The 21,876-nt window shown below is 41.9% G+C and overlaps 1 protein-coding gene across 1 annotated transcript in view; it reads right to left on the reverse strand.

Annotated features, from left to right (window-relative positions):
* Window positions 1-13,089, reverse strand: part of LOC140364358 (cadherin-18) — a 193,260-nt gene extending 180,171 nt beyond the window's left edge. The window contains exon 1 of the mRNA XM_072450452.1: window positions 12,564-13,089. Coding sequence (XP_072306553.1) covers window positions 12,564-12,797 — 234 coding nt within the window. The 5' untranslated portion in view covers window positions 12,798-13,089. The remainder of the gene's footprint in view (window positions 1-12,563) is intronic.
* Window positions 13,090-21,876: the final 8,787 nt, after the last annotated feature.

Here is a 21,876-nt window from a genome sequence, read left to right on the forward strand (position 1 = left end):
TTCTCACAATAATCATAACATTTGAAATGGTGACATCACTATTTACGAGTTAAGTGCATTATTAATGAAAACACACATATTTGCTGTAATAATACCACTGCCTGTTTTAGAGTCTGTGTAGTCCAGATTTCCACTGTCACTGTCGACAGTGGCAGGACAGAAGACGGAACGTGTATCACCGGACAAACACGCTTTATTCATGCTTTGTTCATGCTGCTTTTGACCACGTAGAGCGCACAGGCGAGTTCCTAAAGTGGGTCAGAGTTGGTCCTTGTGATGGAGCAAGAGCCTGGACCACACTGCCCAGTCACTGCACAGTCACTGCACAGTCACTGCACAGTCACTGCACAGTCACTGCACCGTCACTGCACAGTCACTGCACAGTCGCTGCTCAGTCACTGCCCAATCACTGGCCAGTCATTGCACAGTCGCTGCCCAATCACTGCCCAGTCATTGCACAGTCGCTGCCCAGTCACTGCACAGTCACTGCACAGTCACTGCACAGTCACTGCCCAGTCACTGCCCAGTCACTACCCAATCACTGCACAGTCATTGCCCAGTCACTGCCCAGTCACTGCCCAATCACTGCCCAGTCACTGCACAGTCACTGCCCAATCACTGCCCAGTCATTGCCCAGTCACTGCACAGTCACTGCCCAATCACTGCCCAGTCACTGCACAGTCACTGCCCAATCACTGCCCAGTCATTGCCCAGTCACTGCACAGTCACTGCCATATCACTGCACACTCACTGCCCAGTCACTGACCGCTGTACCACCGAAGCGCTCATCTCCATCAGCTTGGACCAGGCTCGTCCCACAAAGTGTACCTGGACACACTGGACACACTGGACACACTGGACACACCGGACACACTGGACACACTGGACACACTGGACACACTGGACACACTGGACACGGCCAATTCAAGCGAGAGTACGCGTCAAAAAGGACTGTAGACTGTAGTGAAGTCGAGTGTACAATGTTTCATTCATCTCAACTTAAAGAGCCCCCTACAGGCCGGGCCACTCACTGAACTAAAATGCAGTTAAGATAAATATATTTAGAATTTTGCTCAAAATGATAAAAAATGTTATGATATCTCTTCCTGTTTGTAATTGATGACATCACATTAGGAAATTACCCAACACTCGGCCAAAACCCATCTAAGTTCACAATTTATTCAATTTGACCAATAAAAATATGAGAGCGACACCCGATACAGCGACTGTGCTTCAAGTCATCAACTCCTGCTCCAGATAGTTCGCTCTGTCGTTGTGTTGTTTGGCATGACACTCGATGATAGTCACATGACCTCTGCGTGGCTGTTACACGCTCTGGTTCACCTCCCTGGACTTCTGTCAAGCACATCATGAAACATACAACATTCTGCACTTCGCCATTCGATAACATTTATTATTCCAGGTTCTTCAATCAAACCCAGCACCCGCTAAAATGGCCGTTCTGAGGCGGCCCAGTGCAATTCCAGAAAACTGTCGCCATCTCTAGTCATTTTCCTCCATTTTGGTTCAGATTCGGGAGCGTTTTACCCTCCAACAATGTGCCGTGTGCGTAAGGAGGAACGGCGGGAATTAGGGAAGACGTGCCCCAGCTAATGATCAGTGCCTTGGCTTGATATCCGCAATTAGCGCCGAGGGTTCTGACTAAATCTAAACCGCTCCGACTTGACTGGAGAGGGCTTCATCACCGCATATGGGGGCGTGTGTGATTGTGTGTGATTATAGCCAGGGTTTGGTCCAAAGTTGCTCCCCAATCAAACTGAGCTCCGGCGCCATTGATTTGTAACGGTCACAGTGAAAATGCAGCGTACTAATGGCGCTGGGCTAATGAGCAGACATCAGTGGGGCCCGGATGAGTGAGGGGCGTGTGGGAGGCGGCGGACGCAAATCAAGACCCAAATGCCCTTGTCCTCTGCACGGTCACCTCTGCGAAAAGTTTGTGTCCGTTTCTGGAAGGGAAGCAGGATATTTAAACATGTGTGTGTTCAGGTGGAGGGTCCGAAATCATGGTTACCTTTCATTCTCATTGGAGACTGAATTGAATAAATGTAAAGCAATAGCCTTGTCATGAGAAGCGGGAGCCGGGCCCTCCACCAGAACAGCTCCACACTGAACCTTTAAAACGCTGCTGATTGTCTGACCAAATGAACCGGAGCCAAACAGTTAAAAATAGTAGACGGAACAGGCTTTTAGATAGACCCATCTTCCTTTTATTTTGAACGGGGTATTTTAAAATGTGGCATTTTGGGGCATTTTCGAGTGCAGGGATTGCCATTTTATTCATAAATCTTAGAAAAAAAGGGACTATTATCATTAAATCGGGCTGGGAAGCATTTGACAATTGTCCGCCATTACAGTTTACTGTTTACAAGTGAAAATGTGCATGCTGCGCGCTGATCGGTCGACGAAATGTATGTGCTTGGCTCTGATTGGCTGCCGAGCCGTGGTCCGGAAAATGCCGAAGCGACTCGTTTTTTTGCCTGGTCGGCCCCTGTTCCCCGGACAAAATGATTTGGACGGGGTGTTTTCAAATCTAAAAGCCTGAGACAGAATGAACCTTCTCCAAACACTACTATTACTACATACTTCTCACAGCCAATGTCTTGTTTTGACCGACCAGCAGCCTAAAAAATATTCATAAAGCTTTATTTGAACACATAAGTGCAAAGAGGGCAACACTTCGGGAAAAAATAGCAATAGAAAACCCAAAAATATCAGCAGAGCTTTTTTGCCGTTTTTTTCTCTGCATTGGTCATGACAGAGCCTTTAAACATGTGCTGACATGCTGCTTGTAAATGGTCACACATGTGTAACCTGGGAGCCGTGACTATGGGACCCCTCCATGGCAAAACTGTGTGACTTTGATGCAACATGCAATAAAATCAAACATTATACACTGTTAATGTGAAGAAAAGGTGCTCGTTCTTCTCTGATCTTGAGCGTGTGAGCAGGAAGTGCCACATGGATCAGTCCTTTGCCCGCTCTTATTTTCATTTCGGTCAAGTTTTTAGTCTGATACGAGGGAAACATTAAAGTCTTAAACGAGGCTTGACACTCTTCAAACGCTGTGGTAAATGTAGATTATTATTAGTTGGCCAAACAAAGTCATTTATCTTGATCTATATCTTCAAAATTTTGGGGCTAGCCTACTTTTTTAGGTTTGGGGGTTGAACCAGTGTTAGATGGTGATGGTAACTCATCCAGAAGGGAAAACACGTGTCCAGTAAAGTCAAATAAATCCTTATTTTTCAGTTTTTAGGTTTGGAATAAGATTGAAGACTAAATGAATGCGTCTCCTTCGCTGTTGCACATATGTTTCCAACAACACTGCATTTTTACTGCTCTGTTTTATATGTTTTTATGAGTTGTATGTTTAAAAAATCCCACCACCTGCTCGATGGCATTTAGTATGAGAAAGTAGGTGCATAGAATTATCCCAACACAACAACGACAATGTAACATTTCTTGTCATTTAGTTTGCTCCCTTCTGGATTCCTGCTGCAGTAGAATCAACAGTGTCTTCAATAATGAGCTCGTTTAGCAGCCGGGATTGTAACCGCCACAAAAACTTAATTGTGAGAACGATCTGAGACGTGTGGCTGTGAGTGCGAGTGAACGCTCCGGTCTCAAGTGTCCTAATGCTGCTAATATGTTTAAACTCTTCAGCCCGAGGACATCGAAATGCACTCTGCAGATTACACACGCCTCCACGAGCAGCTCGCACCAGCACAAAGTCTACGTATTTTGGTATGTTCGGGTAAATGCTCGAGTTTTATAAAAGAAGAAAACATATTTTTTGCATTTGGAAAAATTCACTCTTTTCACACATAGGAACGGCGCGAATTGCACGGCAAAAACATTCAGACGATTTTATGTCGATCCAAGAGAAATGTGCTCAACGTGTTTTAGATGTTTTATATTTAAGTGTCGGATAATTGACTGCAAAGTTACCCACAAACCCGAAGCGTAATCACTTAAAATGGACGTCGTAAACAAGGGTATGATCAGCTCTTTTCGCAGCATTGACGACTCGAATTCAAATTTTCGCATTTACCATATTCACAAATCGGCCCACACACGTCTTATTATTGCTGTTTCGGTTGTAATCCTTTTCCACACTCCACAAGCTATAAAAGTGTCCGTTATTCTAACACTACAGCATTTCAGTGGCTGCGGACCCCGTGCACGTCCTTCTTACGCGCACTCGTTCACCACATATCTGCGAACTGTCTGTAGAAAACTGTAAATGTAAGAGTATGTTTGGTTGCAGTGCTGTTCTACTTCATCTTATATATCTCCCTTTCCCCAGTTTGTTCAGCTATAACCACACACAAGACGAGACGTTTGCCTGATTCTGTCACAGCCCAGTCCATTTTTAGAGGTATGAATAAAACATGTAGGTGCCACCCGTAGAAGACGCCACCGCCGGCTGCAAATGAGCACATGATAGGACGGCGAGCCGCGCGACCGCCCGCCTTTGAAACACCATTCTGTCAAAAAAAAAAACCTCATTATTTACCGTGGCTTCTGTTTCTCAGATGGACCTAACTCCCAATGATGTTTTTTTTCTGACCACAGATTGGACTCGTTTGTCCGACGGCGGCTCGTTCTGTCTTTCGAGTCTAACTTTGATGTGTGGAGTCACAGCTACAACTACAGCATGTGTTTTCTATCATCCTGAATGGAAATAAAGAACCTGGAGGAAGTTGGTTTTATTGGAGTGTGTAGCAGCGGTCATCGTACCGGGCAGGGAAGGCTAAGCACTTTTTTTGCGTATTGCGTTAGTCAAGGCAAATGTAGAGCTTTAAATGTTTTGTGCACTTTTTCAAATTTTTTACACAATTTGAATACCTGAGAAATGTAAATGACCGTATTTTCTGGAGTATAAGTCGCACCAGCTAAAAAATGCATAATAGAGAAAAAAAAAACATGTATAAGTCGCACTGGAGTATAAGTTGCATTTTTGGGGGAAATGTATTTGATAAAATCCAAGTCCAAGAACAGACATTTCATCTGTAAATGCAGTTTAAAATAATAACAGATGAGAGAACATGGTGAATAGGTGTACGTATGCTAACGCTAACACCTTCAGCTACATGAGGTATGCTAACGCTAACACCTTCAGCTACATGAGGCACAGACAGAACTGTGGTAAGTGTCTGGTATGTTCACGTAACATATGAACAGTTATTCAGATAACTATAGCATAAAGAACATGTTAACAAGTTTACCAAAGCATCAGTTTTACCCCAAATCACTAAATCCATTGAATTCTTCTTCCTCTGTGTCACTTCTAAACAACTCCACAAACTCCAGAGGAAGAGGAAGTGCAGATTCTTCTTCTGCGTCACTTAGAGCCTAGAGCGCCCTCTTGTGGTTGTCATGTGATAATAAGGAATAATATCACATATAAGTTGCTTCGGAGTATAAGTCGCACCCCGGTCAAAATTATGAAAAAAGGTGTGACTTATAGTCCGGGAAATACGGCATCAGTGCAGTAGCTCGATCGATACATTGTTAGTACAAAGGGATTAATTTGCTCGTCTTTCCAATAGTCAGCGAATGCCTCGTTAATGGAATAAATGCCAGGATTGACTTTATAGCTGTTTTTTCGTTGTTGTTGTTGTTGTTGTTTTGAGCGTTGGAGGTTGAACACAACGCGCAGCTCAAGGACGTTCGTCTCTTCCAGCCTGTGACATAATGATGGAGAAAAGAACTACTGAACCTTCACACGGACGTTAGAAACATCTGAGTATTTATGTTTTAAAAGAAAGAGAACGTGGCAATGCAATAATATTGGGATGTATTTTAAGCCTTTATTTGATCTAAATGTAAACTGCAATGATTATGTGGCAAGTCAAAAGGTTTATTTAGTCCGTTTTTTCTTCTGATCAGTGTTATTTAGTTCGATTTCGTTTTTGATTGAGTTTTTGTGCGTGAATGTGGGGTGGGGGATGCGTATTGTTGGTTTGTTTTATGATTGTATGTTAATTTTAGTAATATTTTATAGTCTTAAAATAAAAATAAAAAGTCAAAATGTTCAAAAAATAAGAAACTATTTGTAATTTATCAAAAAATACACTGTATTCATATCTATCTAGAAGCCTTCAGTCACCATAAGGTCACATTTATTTGGTAAATCATTCATTTTAAAAGTCTCAAAGCATGATGAAAATAATAACTACATGTTTCACTCGTTGACTAACAATAATGATTCATCAACTGCTAAAATAATTGTTAATTGCTGCCTGAATGTTTATTGGGGATCCGAAAGAACTAGTAAATGTTGTAAAAAAGTGAATTATAAGTATGAAAAATATTTCACTTTAATCTCTTTTGCTCAGAGACAAAGAAAGTATGTACAAATGCAATCAGGTAAAAATGTTTTGTTTTTTTAATCGCATGGGAAATGTAAAAATAGATTAAAGAGTATAAGTCGCACCAGCAAAAAAATGCATAATAAAAAAGAAAAAAAACTATATAAGTCACACTGGAGTATGAAATGCAGTTGCAAGTGTGAAAATAACAAATAATATCACATATAAGTCGCTTCGGAGTATAAGTATATAAGTATAAATATAAGTATAAGTCGCACCCTGGTCAAAACTATGAAAAAAGGTGCAACTTATAGTCCGGAAAATACGGTAAATAGCTATTGTTGGTAAGTAGTGAAAAATTATAAAAGAAATCTCCTCTTAAATCCGTTAAAGTTTGGGAGAGTGGGACGTCACAATTTGTAGTCTGCCTCTCACTATAGCGCCTCCTGTTGATCCGACTGACACGTTGACACCCGCTCTTCATGTGTCGTATATCCAAACACGCACGACATCATCAGTCATCCGCCTCCCAGAAAGGCGTCGCCGCGGATTACCTCGGGGGGATTAAAACGGCCGTGACAGGCAGACGGCGTCGCTCGGCACAGGAGCTGCTCTTTTCCTCCGCTCAAAGCTTTCTGCAAAGTTCAACGTCCAAACTGCCCTGCGTTTATTCCCTGGATTTAAGTCGGTCGCTCTTTGTCTTTAGACGTCGCAAAGATCAAGTCTATTCTATTCACATCTGATATTTACAAGTGGAGTCGAGAGTCAACGTTCAGGTCCACAAGGTTTTATAGTGCGTTTTATACATTTATACAAGAGAACAGCTTGCTATCAGCGACAGTTCATCAATCAATCAATCAAATTCATTTATAGAGCAGGATTTGTACAAAGTGTAATTCAATGTTAAAAACTCATATAAAAAATAAATAAAAGTGTATGCCACAATAAATAAAAACATAAAAATACATTCTCTGTCCATATAACAGCTGTAAATACTGTGTAACTATTGTAATTATTATTATTATTTATTTTATTAAGAGTATAAGAGGTTTTCTATCAGAGTATTTTTAAAGTTTTTTATAAGTTTATCTGTTTTTTATTATTTACTTTTGTACCTACTTTGTGTTGCAACACTGGAATTTCCCCATTGTGGGACAAATAAAGGCTTATCTTATCTTATTAACATGGTATGAAAATATTAAAAACCAGTTAAAAGTATTTAATTTAATTGTATCTTTAATATGTCTATATCCTTGTTTTGACTGACCTAATAAAATGTTACAAGATTAATCTCATATTGAACAGTGACATTCAAGAAATGCAAAACAAATAGTGCATTCTTACAAGGGGCGGAGTCACATCTCCACAGATCATTCTCATTTATAAAACTGTCTGTGGGATTTGTTTTAAAAGTGTCTTTCTGAGCTCCGATCGCCTTATTTTCCATCAACAAAAAAAAAGAAGCAAAATTTCAGCAGTTTCAAGTTCTCTTTTTGTAAATCCTGGCATAGCATGAAACATTACAAATCAGCTCCGTGGAGGGGCGATCCCGCTCACAGTTCAACTGCATGTTTTCGATTCCTGTACACACACTTTTTTTTCTCCAACATAAAAATACAATAAAATACAAAACAACAATAAACACAAAAAAATAGGACAGGATGAGGAAAAAAAAACAAAACAAATAACAGAACTGAACTGAAAATACAAATTTAGGGAAAAATAAGGCACATACGGTCCAAGATAGGTGTCCCATTTAGGCCAAGAAGAAAAAAATTTGTGTTTCCGGTAACCCGAGCGACCTGAATTTCAAAATAATGAAAACCCAACCTTAAACATTTTATCGCATATTCGAGAATGTCAAATTATGAGAGCGAATCCAAAAGCTGCTGGATCGTAAGATATGAAAATCGCTGCACTTTTGATTTGTTTCGTTTTAACCTACAGGCGCATCTATGTTTGCTCGAGACATCTGCGCAGATGCTCTATTCGGTCAGCGTGCAGACTGGCAGCCATGGCGGGGGCGATATGCACGCCCGGTGTCTCAGCAGTGAAGTTATAGGCCGCTTTACTTGTGGGATTTAATCATATAATCGTTTTATGAGCAAACATCTTTCACAAACGTGGTGTGAGTACCGCGCCAGATCAACTTTGGGAACTTGCAGCTGTTCAGAGCAGCGACCAAAAAGTGTGGTTTGTCGCCGTGAGCAAACCATTAAGAACTCGTCACAGAGCGGTGTTGTGTGGCCTGTGAGAGCACGTGTGAAAGCAAGGATTGAACACATTTGTGGAAACTACGAAACCCGTGTTCGCTCATTTCCTCACCGGAGCCACGGCGGCGATAGAAACCGAAGCCCCGCCCCGTCTGATGATTACTAGATCACTATTTTATTCAATATCTGCACCAATAAGGCCACTTCAATGTGAAGCGCTCACTTCTGAGAAAGAAAACAAACCTTCACAAGTCTTCAAAACCTGTGCGAGTATTTTAAAATATATTTAATTTTTTTTTTAAATCCGACCCACCTACCTGGATTTTTTTTTCAATGTTACCGGAAACGCACTATTTATTTATTTTTTGGCCTTAGTCCAGTTTGAGTTAAATTCCCAAGGTATTTTTGATCAATAAAACAAACTCTAATAGAATAAACGCAGATATGTTTGATGCGCTAACATGTGACATTCCAGGCAAATAAATACCTCCATCTCCTCCAGCAGGAAAAGTTACACAGTGCAACACCTTTTTTACCTCAACATTTTCAGCGCAGCCGCCTCCACTGCTGCGCAATTATAAATCCATCCCCGCACAATATTTAACACCTAATCTTATCGACACATCGGGTTCGGAGAGAGCTCGCACGTTCTGATTAAAGCAATTATCGACGGAGAAAGCGTCGGCCATCCCCCCAGAGCCGGCGCGCTCATTTGCAACCCGCTAATGTCCCGCTAAAGGTTTTAATCGAGAAAGAACAGAGGAGGAAACAATGCGGCTCGAGCGTAATCGCGGGTCACTCCGTCTGCCGGCTGCATTAGGACGAGGCGAACCGGTCCCGGCCCGCGTAATCGAATGTTTTCCCGTCGCCAACCGTCCGGTGGACCCCAGCGACTTGAACACGCATGTCAAATTGATTCCTTAATCGTCTGTACAAAGCTCGTCAGTGCTTTATCATCACCCGGGATTAGCTGCGAGTGTTGATGCAGTGTAAGTGATGTAATATATGCCGAAGTTCCAGGGAAAGCGCGTCGATACCCAAAACCTCCGCGAACTTCCCATGAACTAGAATCCTATAGATTTGTGTGGCATCAGCACACTTTTTTATTCTTTTTGCAACAACGTCTTATCTTAGGTGTGCATCCGTCCATTCGAGGGTAATGGATGTCATAAATATAACTAACTGTGAGCCACGACTGAAGCTTTTTGTCAGTTAGGTCAGTTTACTTGTTTTTCATCAGCAAAAAAGTACACAAAAAAGCCCCCGTAAGCTCCATATCATTTGTACATCAACGTCACGGTTTCATTCACTACATCCATACTCATTTTGACTTCCAGTTACTTCAAACCTCTGCAGAAAACTCTCGAGTCACCGGGAAATGCTACTTTCTTCCCCTTTTGAATGACGTTTCCTGGCAGACAATGCATTTCAAGCACAACTAAGTCAACTCAAGTCGTAATTTCCTCATAACGGGTTGTAGATTACCCAGTTGATGTTAAATTTCAGCAGCGTTTGGCCTGTATCGTGGATATTTTGACATTGTACCATCTTATTCATGTCTTGGCACAACACGCATGCCAAAGTCCGCTCTCCAAAACCCTTGTGTCGGGACGCTGATTCACCGAGGCGGCACTGGGAATTGTTTTTGTACAGTCGGCTCTTGGGGATTTCCGCGGTTCATTCGTGCATCAAATAATATTAGTCAAAACATGTTCTACCATTAGATAGTCCTTTCTTCTCTGCTTCGAGCACAGAGCCGAGTATTAAGTCCCAGGTCAGTTCAATAATCCGATGTTCGCGGGACGATTCCGCTTAGTGTTTTGTGCCGTTTCTCCCACTTGCGTCTTCCGTTGAGCGCAAAGTCATTCCCGTTTTCGCTTCAGACCGCTGTTGAAATGCAGACAGGTACGCGGCGGCGTCGTCATCTGCATCGGCGCGCTCTTCCCGTGCGGTTTCGGGGGATTAGCCGGTGCCCGAGTGCCTGGAATAATGATCGGAGCAGCCGCGAAACACATTTTACCATTTCAGGAGATAAGGGTCGAGCAATCTGCAAGCCCGGGACTTAACCGAGCTCCCCGCGGCTTTACGTAGAGCTGACGGGGGGGGAAAAAGGAAGGGGAAAAAACCCCGCTGCCAACCGCCAGCCGCCGACCAAACCAGGCCTCACGCAAAAGCGAGAGGAACACCCGCGACTAGATATCCGCTAACACCTAAATTACATCGACAAAACGGTTTAACCACCAGGCGACCTGTGTTAGCATGTTCCCATTGGAAAACCAGCTACGGTATGCTAATTTTGTACAAGTGGAGCAACTCTGGCGGCGTACAAAGAATACCACGGGTCAACTGTTGCTGGTCGGGGTGGCGGAATCTATTTTCGCTCAACCTCAGCGACACATGGGAGATGGGGGAACAGGCCGAGAATACGCTCTTACGAAAGACTAAACCAGCGAGTATATCGGTGGTAAATTTGAGCAACACTGACACTTAACTGTACATTTCAGTTAAATGAATGAATTGTAATGAAACGATCAGCTCAATGCTTCAGGAAACTTACACCAAAGTCTCTGTTTTTGGTTTAACGTTCTTGTTCGTTCACGATACAAGCTGTTTTGTAGGGAGCGAACAGGGACTTTTTCAGTTAAAACAAGAATAATATAAAGTTATAGCACTGAATTCATCTTTGAGGCAACTTTCTGAGCGGAAAGAGGGTTCACCATTGTCCTCGGACGTTCCCTAAACGTTCCTCAGCTTTCAAACTACAATCATACAGCTAACCATGACCCATCGAAAGTAAATGTTGCTACAATCTTACTCTTTTTAATTATTGTGTAAAAAGGGAACGGCTTTGAAAGTTCTTGGCAATTTGCTTATGTATTCAAGCTCCTAATAGTTCTTGACATTGCGTTTGGGAAACATGTGGGCGACGTGTCTTGCTCAAGGACAGCACGTCAATATACCAAAGCGTCTGGAAGGAGAAGTCGTGAGCCAAAATCGTTATTAAAAGTACAAGAATACTTTAATGACCTTATCATTGCCCCGTGATGGATATAAAGAGCCGATGAGCTGCAGTTTTTCACCGGATATTAAGGTAATGTGTTGTTTTTGAACAATTTAATGAGATGTACCTGGTTGAACAACCTAATGGCAGAAAAACAGAGATAAGTATCACATTTCTACATCAGAAGATTCAGGAAAAAAAACATAAAATTGCGCTGATAATGCACTCTACCTGACTAGAACAGCTTGCTCCTCCTCTTACCCATTCTTCACTAAACAGGAGTGGGAGGAAAAACGCAAACCGAAGCAGATTCCCCAGGATCAAAAGATGTATTTTTGCATACAGATAGAGGAATACTTCTCTTACATACAGCTCCAAGATGTGCTCTTCTTTGGTTCCATTTGATCAAGTCATTGGTTCGGATTTAAAATGGATTACTTGGTTTGGTGCGACGTTAAAAAGGCTTTAAGACGATTTGAGGAGACGATACTTTGAATATAATTGCAAATGGGCTTTGGGGGCACATGTACTTTGACAAGATCGGAGTACATGTGCTTATTGTAACCAACATAGACCCATGAACGTAAGCCTATAAAGATACATATTAAGCCTATAAAGATAAATACAAAAATGTTTACTACCACACATAAATGTAGTTTTTTTTTTCTTCTTAAACCTTCATTAGTTTAGTATTTGAACTATTTCACAAAACCACTGCGTAAATCTGTGGAGTGCCCAACGTTTCTTCAGATCTCGACCTGGATTCATGGTAAATAGTAGTAGTTTGAGGAATATTGTGCATGTTTTAGGTTGACGGGGAACACAGAGATCGAGCTGGTAGAGATGTCCTGACAAAACGCAACAAAACATGGACGAAACATGGTGGAACTATTACAATTGCCCTTCTTAAATTGACCATCAAACAAATGGACATTGAACCTAATTCAAGTCGATAAAAGGAGACTAGCCTGTGCGTCATGACAACGTGAAACGAGCAGCACTGCGCGATCTTACCTTTCCGACGTACTGCGCCTCCGGTCCCATGTGCTCTTCTAAAACGAAGAACTGGTTCCAGATCCAGCCGCGCTTAGGTCTGTGGTGCACCTCCTTCTCGTTGATGGCCAGTTTGGTTTGGTTCTTCGAGGCCGGGACCTTGGCCGGGGCATGATGGCTGGCCCCGTAGCACCTCTGGATGAAGCAGAGGCACACCAAGACGGGGCAAAGGCAAGAGGAACTCGGTATCCTCATGGCGAAGTTTGTAAAATCCTTTTGTCGGAAGGTGGAACGACCCTCCCACCAACTCCCATGCAAACGCCGCCCCTCTAGCCACTGCTGCGAACTGGGATCCGGCGGGAAAAGAATTAAAAAAGGGCCGTCTCTAAATCCTCGTTAAGTCCGGCGTGTTTCGACTAGATCCGTCAAGATTCATGGTGGGAGAAAAGTTGAAGAAAAGACGATGAATTTACATTATTCCGAGAACGTCGGTCGGCCGCCTTGAAGAGTTCAGCGAAGTTTCACCAAGCGTTAATCCCTGAAGCCATTTCGGGTTTCCTAAAAGAGAGAGGGAGAAAGAACAGACAGGGAGATTAGCGTGATGGATAGTGGACGCTGGATGTCCGCTAATTCCTCCCAATTAAGTTACAAGTCGCGAATCTGCCGAGATGAAAACCTGCACGTGGACGTGATAAGGTGCGAAGGAATAACAAGACATCTGAGGAGTCGTTTAGGGCGAGCCGCGTGTAAGAAAAACAAGTTTACGAGTTGCAGGAGCGCCAGAAAAGGTTATTTAAAGGTTGCGGGTGCCTTCAAGGTGGAAGCTGTCGCGCTAAGTGACGAGTGGCGCCCAGAGAAGTCAAAGAAGTAGTAGACGAAGAGCCAAAAAATGAGCTGGGATTATTAAAATATATGAGCGAGGTGTTAAAAATGAGAGATCAAGTCTGACTTCTCCCAACAGGGGCCCGAGATCTAATATTTTTGCTCAAATATGACTAAAGGGCTATACTACTCCCAAACTTAATATACTTTTATGACACGGGGGCTCGCCGAAATGAGGCGAGTTCAGACAGGGAAGATTCAACATCTCGGCAATGCAAAATGGTCTTGTCCGTGTGGGAAATAATACTTTTGAAAAATGGGGTCAGCTCTGATTTTCTACCATTCTCTCGATACATAGCAACAGCCGGAAACGCCTCAAGGGCAACGTCACAATAGGAACATAGCACGGTCGCTAGCGGACTGCACACAAAGATCACAGGTTTCCCAGCAACTACTCATCATGATAAAAAGCGGTGGGTAATGTTCATAATCCAAACTATTAAGTCTCTCACGTTGGCTTTTCCTTTTATATCAAGATCAGTTTATTTCCAGCTGCTAATGCATCAGTTCTCAAACTAAATTGTTGCACCCAGACACTTAAATAAAAGATACTAAGTCTGCACTAAACAATTTATCACTAAAGTATTGATACCTCTAAATCGACTGACGTTTAGTTGTTTTTAATGAAAGTTCTACGAGTTCTAAACTAGCCTTGATTCGATATCGGTTTTGTCAGTGTTAAGCTCTTGTTTTGACGGACTCGTAAATGAAAGTTTTCACATTTTAGTTTCGACATAACTGAAATGAAGGTGCGAGTCATTCATATATAATTGGATTGACATTGCAGTCCCGTATTTTCCGGAGTATAAGTCGCACCCCTGTCAAAACTATGAAAAAAGCTGCAACTTATACTCCAGAGCGACTTACATGTGATATTATTCGTTATTTTAACACTGGCAACCGCATTTCACATGTTGATTATTTTCACGCTGACAACCACAAGAGGGCGCTCTAGGCTCTAAGTGACACAGAAGAAGAATCTGCACTTCCTCTGGAGTTTGTGGAGTTGTTTAGAAGTGACACAGAGGAAGAAGAATTCAATGGATTTAGTGATTTGGGGTAAAACTGATGCTTTGCTAAACTTGTTAGCATGTTCTTTATGCTATAGTTATCTGAATAACTGTTCATATGTTACGTTAACATACCAGACACTTACCACAGTTCTGTCTGTGCCTCATGTAGCTGAAGGTGTTAGCGTTAGCATACGTCATGTAGCTGAAGGTGTTAGCGTTAGCATACGTCATGTAGCTGAAGGTGTTAGCGTTAGCATACGTACACCTATTCACCATGTTCTCTCATCTGTTATTATTTTAAACTGCTTTTTAAGATGAAATGTCTTGGTCTTGGATTTTATCAAATGAAGATCCCGAAAAAATGCGACTTATACTCCAGTACGACTTATATATGTATTTTTGTTTATGAGTATGACGTAACAATTAGCCTCCACCTTATGTCTGTGTAACAAAACCAGTACTAACTTTTGTTCCGCAGTATTGTACATGAAGTTATACTCGAGACAATAGTACTACAGTCTGCAGTTTTTACAAAGTAACATTGAATAGAAGGTTTGAACGTGTAACAGACACAAAAGATTAACGGTTTCGAAAGGTCGCCATGACTACGTGTTATGCAGTAAGTTTGTAAAGCAGACGGAACAGGCGCGGTGTTTAGACGCACAATAGCTCAGATGTACTGCCGTCGCACTAAACATCACATTTAAGTGTAACAAGCACAGACGGCATCGCTCAAACTCGAGCGGCGAGACTTCACAACGTTCCCGATGAAAAGAAACTAATTCATTTTTCGAGCGACTGAATAAGAGATGACATTGGAAGAGAGGGAAAAATACCCGCGAGCGACACTGAATCCTTGAAGCTCGGTCGTTGTGCCGTTCGTCAAACCCGCGCTGACCGATGCGCGAGCGTCTGTGCGAGAGCGCCGGGGCCGTTTTAAACCGCAATGTATTCTTTTTATTCGTTTTATTTGATGTATTTATTCATTTAGTTTGATCAAACGGCCAGCGCAGAGACAGCCAGACTTGTGTATGTATCGTTAATTTGGTGGAGAACTGAAGGCACATTTCAAGTCCAAGTGCCAACATAAAAGGAGACGCAGAGTTTAAGATGTATTTTGTAATAAAGGGCATTATTATTGCTGCGTAGCTACAACTTCAGGCTTGAACTCCATTTTGACGCTACATTTTTCATAGGGTTTGGGTCATTTTTAACTCCAAATATCATCATCTAGTATTTAAAAAGCCTGATTTGTCTCAAACCGTGAAAAACAGTTAATTTTAAACTCTTAATAGTCAACATGGATTACGGTATTTTCCAGACTATGAGTCGCACCAGCCAAAAAAAACATAATAGAGAAGAAAAAAAACATATATAAGTCGCGTGAAACGTATGTATGTTTTTTTCTTCTCTATTATGCATTTTTTGGCTGGTGCGACTTATACTCCAGTACGACTAATAGTCCAGAAAATACGGTACAAAAAATTCATCAATACAGCAGCCCACAATATCGATAAAACTTAACATCACAGCATATAGATATTTAGATATTGTGGCACACCCCTAATAAAGAACCGTTCAAAAATATGTAGGGTAAGTCACTTTTTGTCTTGTTCGTGTACTGGTGTTTTGTTCTTTGCAAATATATTTCACTGGACGAACTGGAGTATAAATCAGTGGGACAAACGGTGAGTGGACCGATGACCTTTGGCGCGTTGTCCCTGCCAGATTAAACAGACTTTGACGCAACGATCGAGGAGAAAACATCCCGTTTAGGAGGGAAAGCCGCGGTAAATGTCGGTGTGAGTGACTCTCTGTGTCTTGAGCTTTCTCTTTTCCCTCGTGGGATTTTTGGACTTTTTCCTTGCCAAGTTCTCCATTTGCTAACTTTCCGTACGTGTAAATCAACCCGCATCTGTCTCATATCGACCAATGACTGTTTCATCGTTCGATTTTTCCAACAATTTCGCGAAACCCCGGTATGTAAAGCGAGACTAGCCAAAACAGTACTAGAAGAAGAAGGTTAGCATTTCGCTCGATGCAGTGATAAGTATGAGATTGTTTTATTGTCCAGTCCACGCCGTCGCTTGAATCGATGCAAGCGCAAACGTCAAAATCAAAAGGCGTTATTGACATTTTCCGACCGGGACGACCGCGAATGCGATGCAGAGGATTAGACCGGTGCAGAGTGCGCGTCGCTACAGCGTATTGTTTGCTCTGCGGGATCACAATGCGCAGGCTTAACACTCGAGTCGGTGTAACGGGGATTACAGCCGCCGCGACACATGTATTTCATAGTTAGCGGGATGTACGCGCGGGGAGACTTCAGAAGACCGCGCCTTACCGGTTTGTACGACGTCGTTGAAGAGGCGAGTGTTAATACAATACGCTGAGCACGAGGGGAATTAGACGTTTAAAAATACAAATATTTTTTCCACCAAGTATAGAGGGATTAAAACGTTGTTCGGAAGTCACGGCTTATCCGCGCGTTTTTAATATCTCGACGCGCGGATTTCACAGCGGGACGGCGGCAGCGTGTGATGGGCGGGAAAAAAGGGGAGCAAAGAAGAGGGGGAAGATGTCTCATGAGGGATTATTTGAAAGAAAACTTGAAAAATTAAATGTCAGACTGCGCAAACATGAGTTATCTGCGGCGAGATTTAGAACTATTTAAGAGGAGTTACACTTTAATCCTGCTTTACCTGGATTTAAGAGTGTTTTGGGTGGTTTTTTTGCCTTGAATTCTCTCATAGACTTTGAGAAATGCAAATATTTTAACGTTTCAAAAAGGTACAAAAAAGGCTAACCAGATATGTGGCACCTAATGTCCGTAAATGTGGTTAATTTCAGTCAAAAAATTTAGTTCAACTTTGTGTAGAAGTACACACTGCTTTGCCTTGATCCTTTGCTCCATTTCAACAACATCGAGAACTGACTGTTAAGCACCTTTTATATCTTAATTCTTTAGAATGAGACGCACCAAAGGCTTGTCTACAAAGGCAAATCTACAAAAATATCACAAATGGCCGAGGTATAGGTAAGATCTGTGGAAAGGTGAGCCCTCTGACGGTACCGGCAGCATGTTTTCCAAGATGTTACAAAAAGAAAAAGAAAAGAAAGACTAAATGCAAAATTGACAGATTAAATGTGGGATATTCCGTGAAAATCAATGTTATCTTCCTTCAGTAGATGACAACAACATTAAGTGATGTAGTGCACTTTTCTTTCTTTATTTTTAATAATAAAGTATTATGAAAACACAAAAAAAGATAATATAGTACTTAGAAAACACTGAAAAAAATAATGAATAAAGTACGTAGAAATCACTGAAAAAAAAGAACAATGAAGCAATAAGAAAACACTGAAAAAAAGTGATGTAGTGCACTTTTCTTTCTTTATTTTTAATAATAAAGTACTAAGAAAACCCCCAAAAATATAATAATAAAGTACTAAAAAACACTGGGGAAAAAATTATAATGAATTACTTCGAAAACACTGAAAAAAAGAATAAGAAAGCAATAAGAAAACACCCATAAAAAGACGTAGGGCAATTTGTCAATATCTTTTTTAGCCTGGTTCCTGTCCTGAGTCCACGGGAACAGTTATGACGATCCCCGTCTCGTCTGCTCTAAATCGCCTCCAAAAACGTGGTGAACGGGGCATGTCAAAGTGTCCGGCGTTCGGAGGCGCAGAAGGTGCTGAGGCTTTGTGTTCTGTCGGGCTGCCACCTGCGCCCGTGCAAGAGGTCAGCGCCAGCGTCGTCACGGAGACGTCTGAGGAAGAATGTGGGCTCGGTACATGAAGTCCTGCGTGTTTTTTCTGTCTGCTTTTCAGAAAATGGCCTGAAACGGTCGAATATTGATAGGATCCGAGAGAGACGGAGAAGCATTTTACTCAAGACGTTACTTCAAAATAATATCAACAATAGTCCAATCTATATATATATATATATATATATATATATATATATATTTTAAAAAAAGGTATTTGGGATAAATTAGTACCCAAGTAAAAGTAATTACGTATGCAACGAATATAATGCACAAAATCTGGTATTTTCAAAGACAAAAAAAGGGGGAATATATATATTATATGTTAAAATAATGTGTATCACTGTCAACATAAAGCTTATGTCAGTTATAGAATTACTCACAATGGAAAAGAGGAACCAAAAATTGTAATTAACAACGAGTTAATTGAGTACAATATGCGTTCCCAAAGAAATTCTATTTAAACTATTTCAAAAGTTACTTAAAGGGCCTGCATGTGATGAAGTACAATCTGTTCACCCCAGTACAGACATATTTAGCACTTTCTCTGCATTCATAGAGCGTTTCATTCTCCGCAAAGAAGGCAGTGCGCCGTTAGCATGCTAATGTGTGTTAGCATGCTAATGTGCGTTAGCTTTATAGTGAGGACAAAACACTCTGGTTTTACCAACTTGTGAAAAGTGCTTTTAAACTCATCCATGTGAATATTTCGGAGGCTGCGATGCGTTTGTGAGCGATACACGCGGAGCTGCAAAGAGTAACAATGTCTGTTAAAAGTTCTGTTTTTCATGTTTCTTACGCGTCAGATCAGGTACAGCGCAGCCTCCCGAGATCACTTCTTTCTGATAAGATCGCACTTTACGGACCGTGCAGTGGCGCAATTCACAAAGGCATTTCTTAAAAACAATATTTATATTACTAACCTCGAAAAAAACCTTCCTTTTTACAATAAGTGTGCTCGTCTCAACACAGATCTGACCTGTAACTTGGCCCGCCGGCGTCTCCTCCTCGCCTCAGCGGACACCGGCACATAAAATGCACCTTTAACATATGTTTTAAGATGTTTATGCAGCAAGAAAAACTACATTTAACTTATTTATTCGACAATCTCTTTGCCATAAACAACATCCGAGACGTCTTAACACAACCGCGAGCGCTAACGTCACTTTTTACACATAACAACAAAGACATGGACTTATTAGCATTCTTCAACAAAATCTCAAGAGGCATTAAAGTTGAAAGCATCTGGCCGCGTCAAAGGGAATAGTCTTTGTATTTATGATTATGATATTGGTGTAAACAGCCTAATGTTTTGGCTCTCGCAGCAGCATCGAGGCTAATATTCTGTTTCTTAAAAGAGAATCACAGACGACATAAATGAGAGGCAGGGGTGAGTTACAGCGGCCATTTAGACGGGCAGCTCACAACTTCACCGGAGGGAAAATGTGCTTGAGAGACATCTTGTGACTGTTAAAAGAACATGAATAAACAATCAGGTTTTTGGGGAGACAAGATGGAACTACTACGGGGTAAAAAAAGAGTCACTCGATTGTCTAGTGCTGGCACAAGCTTGTTTTTCATTACTAAGGAATGGAATCGGTACTCAACACGATTTAAAAAAAGCTCGTTTGTCAGACAATACGCTGACATTTCTGACATGAAATCGTGGCAGTTTCTTTGTCTTCATTAGTTCTGATAAAGCTCAAGATTATTCTAATGCTGTTCTGAAAAGGTCAAGATCCTTTTTTGTCTTTTTCTGACACTTGTTCAAACGATTTCTTACTATCCATTTTTGACAGTTTGGGTATTGATTAGTCACTGATTTTCAGCACTGACTCAAAGGTTGATGGTTAAATCCTCACTATGATCAGGGGCCCGTGATTAGAATCCGGTCGAACTTTCTCAGACGTTTTTGGAGTAACGTCTGAAACCAAAACCAAACGCAAAACCAACCTATGTGGGAATATGTAGATGATAAACATAACAACTGCAATTACAGTACCATTGTGTGACGGCCGAGAGGGAAAGATGCTTAGGTTATTATATGGTTACAAATAACATATACCGTATTTTTCGGACTATAAGTTGCACCTTTTTTCACAGTTTTGGCCGGGGTGCGACTTATACTTATATTTATACTTATATACTTATACTCCGGAGCGACTTATATGTGATATTATTTGTTATTTTCACACTTGCAACCACATTTCATACTCCAGTGCAACTTATATATGTTTTTTTCTTCTCTATTATGCATTTTTTGGCTGGTGCGACTTATACTCCAGTGAGACTTATAGTCCGGAAAATACGGTATCTTTGTCAACGTTTTCTTAGACTGTACAGAGCCTGGAAAACATACATTTTTATAGCAAACACAGCAGCATTATTAAGTCCAAATGTCAAAAAATGAGACATAATTTCAGATTTTCAACTTTACGCGTAAATCTTCTCTATCTCGGAGCCTTCGTCTTCACAAAAAGCACGTAAACTGTTTTAATTTCAGAACTGTGAAGTCCACAAACGGGAACATGCTCCATCTTGTTTTTGAAACCCAATTTAGTTATAAAACAGACTCTGCAGCAAACTGTGCTTTTCCCTGAGTAGTTTTAGGGCCCAGCGGTTACAAAGACCTCCCACGATGCATTGTTCATTTGTTGGTGCGTCAGTTTGTGCCAGAAAGTATCGCAATTGCAAACTATACGGAATAAAGTTTCAAATGAAGTGTCCGAGTGCAATATCAGTAATTCCGAGGCGAGAAACTAGAGCCAAAAATATCCCCCCCGAACCTCCGAGTGTTCAAAGGGAATCGCTTCGCCCGGACTCCGCCCACAGTCATCGCCGATATAATGGCGGCGCAGCGGGGGGGGGATTTTAAAAGACTGGAGATTAAAATGAAACCGCGGCACTCGGGCTGGCAGAGGGAAGACGGGAACGGGTCCTGCCAAAGTGCGCCCTGCCAAAACGAGAGCGGCGCGGCGGCGGACGAAGCGCGTTCCAAATCTGACGATATATCGAGAAACGGTCCTGAAGTCAGGCTTTTGTTTTATTCAAGGGTTAAAGGTGCTGAATGGAAGGACGCCACGATATAATATGTCACGATATAACAATTATTCACAAATAAAAGAACACGAAAGGGAAATTCTTCATTTCATCTTTCCCATAAAACACAAAGTGAAAAGAGTTATCGTGATATAAAAAGCATCATTAATGTAGTTCTGAGTACGTATTGAGTTGAAATGGCTTTATATTCCACGCAGAGTTCTATAACTGCGACCCTCGACCTGTGGCATGCCGTGTGGCTTTCGTGCCGGGCTTTTGACCTATCCGTTTCCACGGCGACAGGCAAATAACGCCACACCAGAAACATTAGCCAGTGCACCTTTTTTAGACTCCAGCGCGAGAGAGAGACGCCTCAACCTCATCCAGTGTGTCTGATTTCACAGCATCAGCGCTCTGCGGGTGTCAAACGAGGGGAGGAGGAAGAGAGGAGGAAGGGAGGAGGACAGAGAGGAGGACAGAGAGGAGGGAGAGAGGAGGACAGAGAGAAGGGAGAGAGGAGGACAGAGACGAGGGAGGAGGACAGAGACGAGGGAGAGAGGAGGGAGGAGGACAGGAGGAGGGAGAGAGACGAGGGAGGAGGAAGAGAGGAGGAGGACAGAGAGGAGGAAG

This window comes from Eucyclogobius newberryi, unplaced genomic scaffold (assembly GCF_026437365.1).
Source record: "Eucyclogobius newberryi isolate DKJ021-1_F unplaced genomic scaffold, fEucNew1.0.hap1 SCAF_18, whole genome shotgun sequence".
Lineage (NCBI taxonomy): Eukaryota > Metazoa > Chordata > Actinopteri > Gobiiformes > Gobiidae > Eucyclogobius > Eucyclogobius newberryi.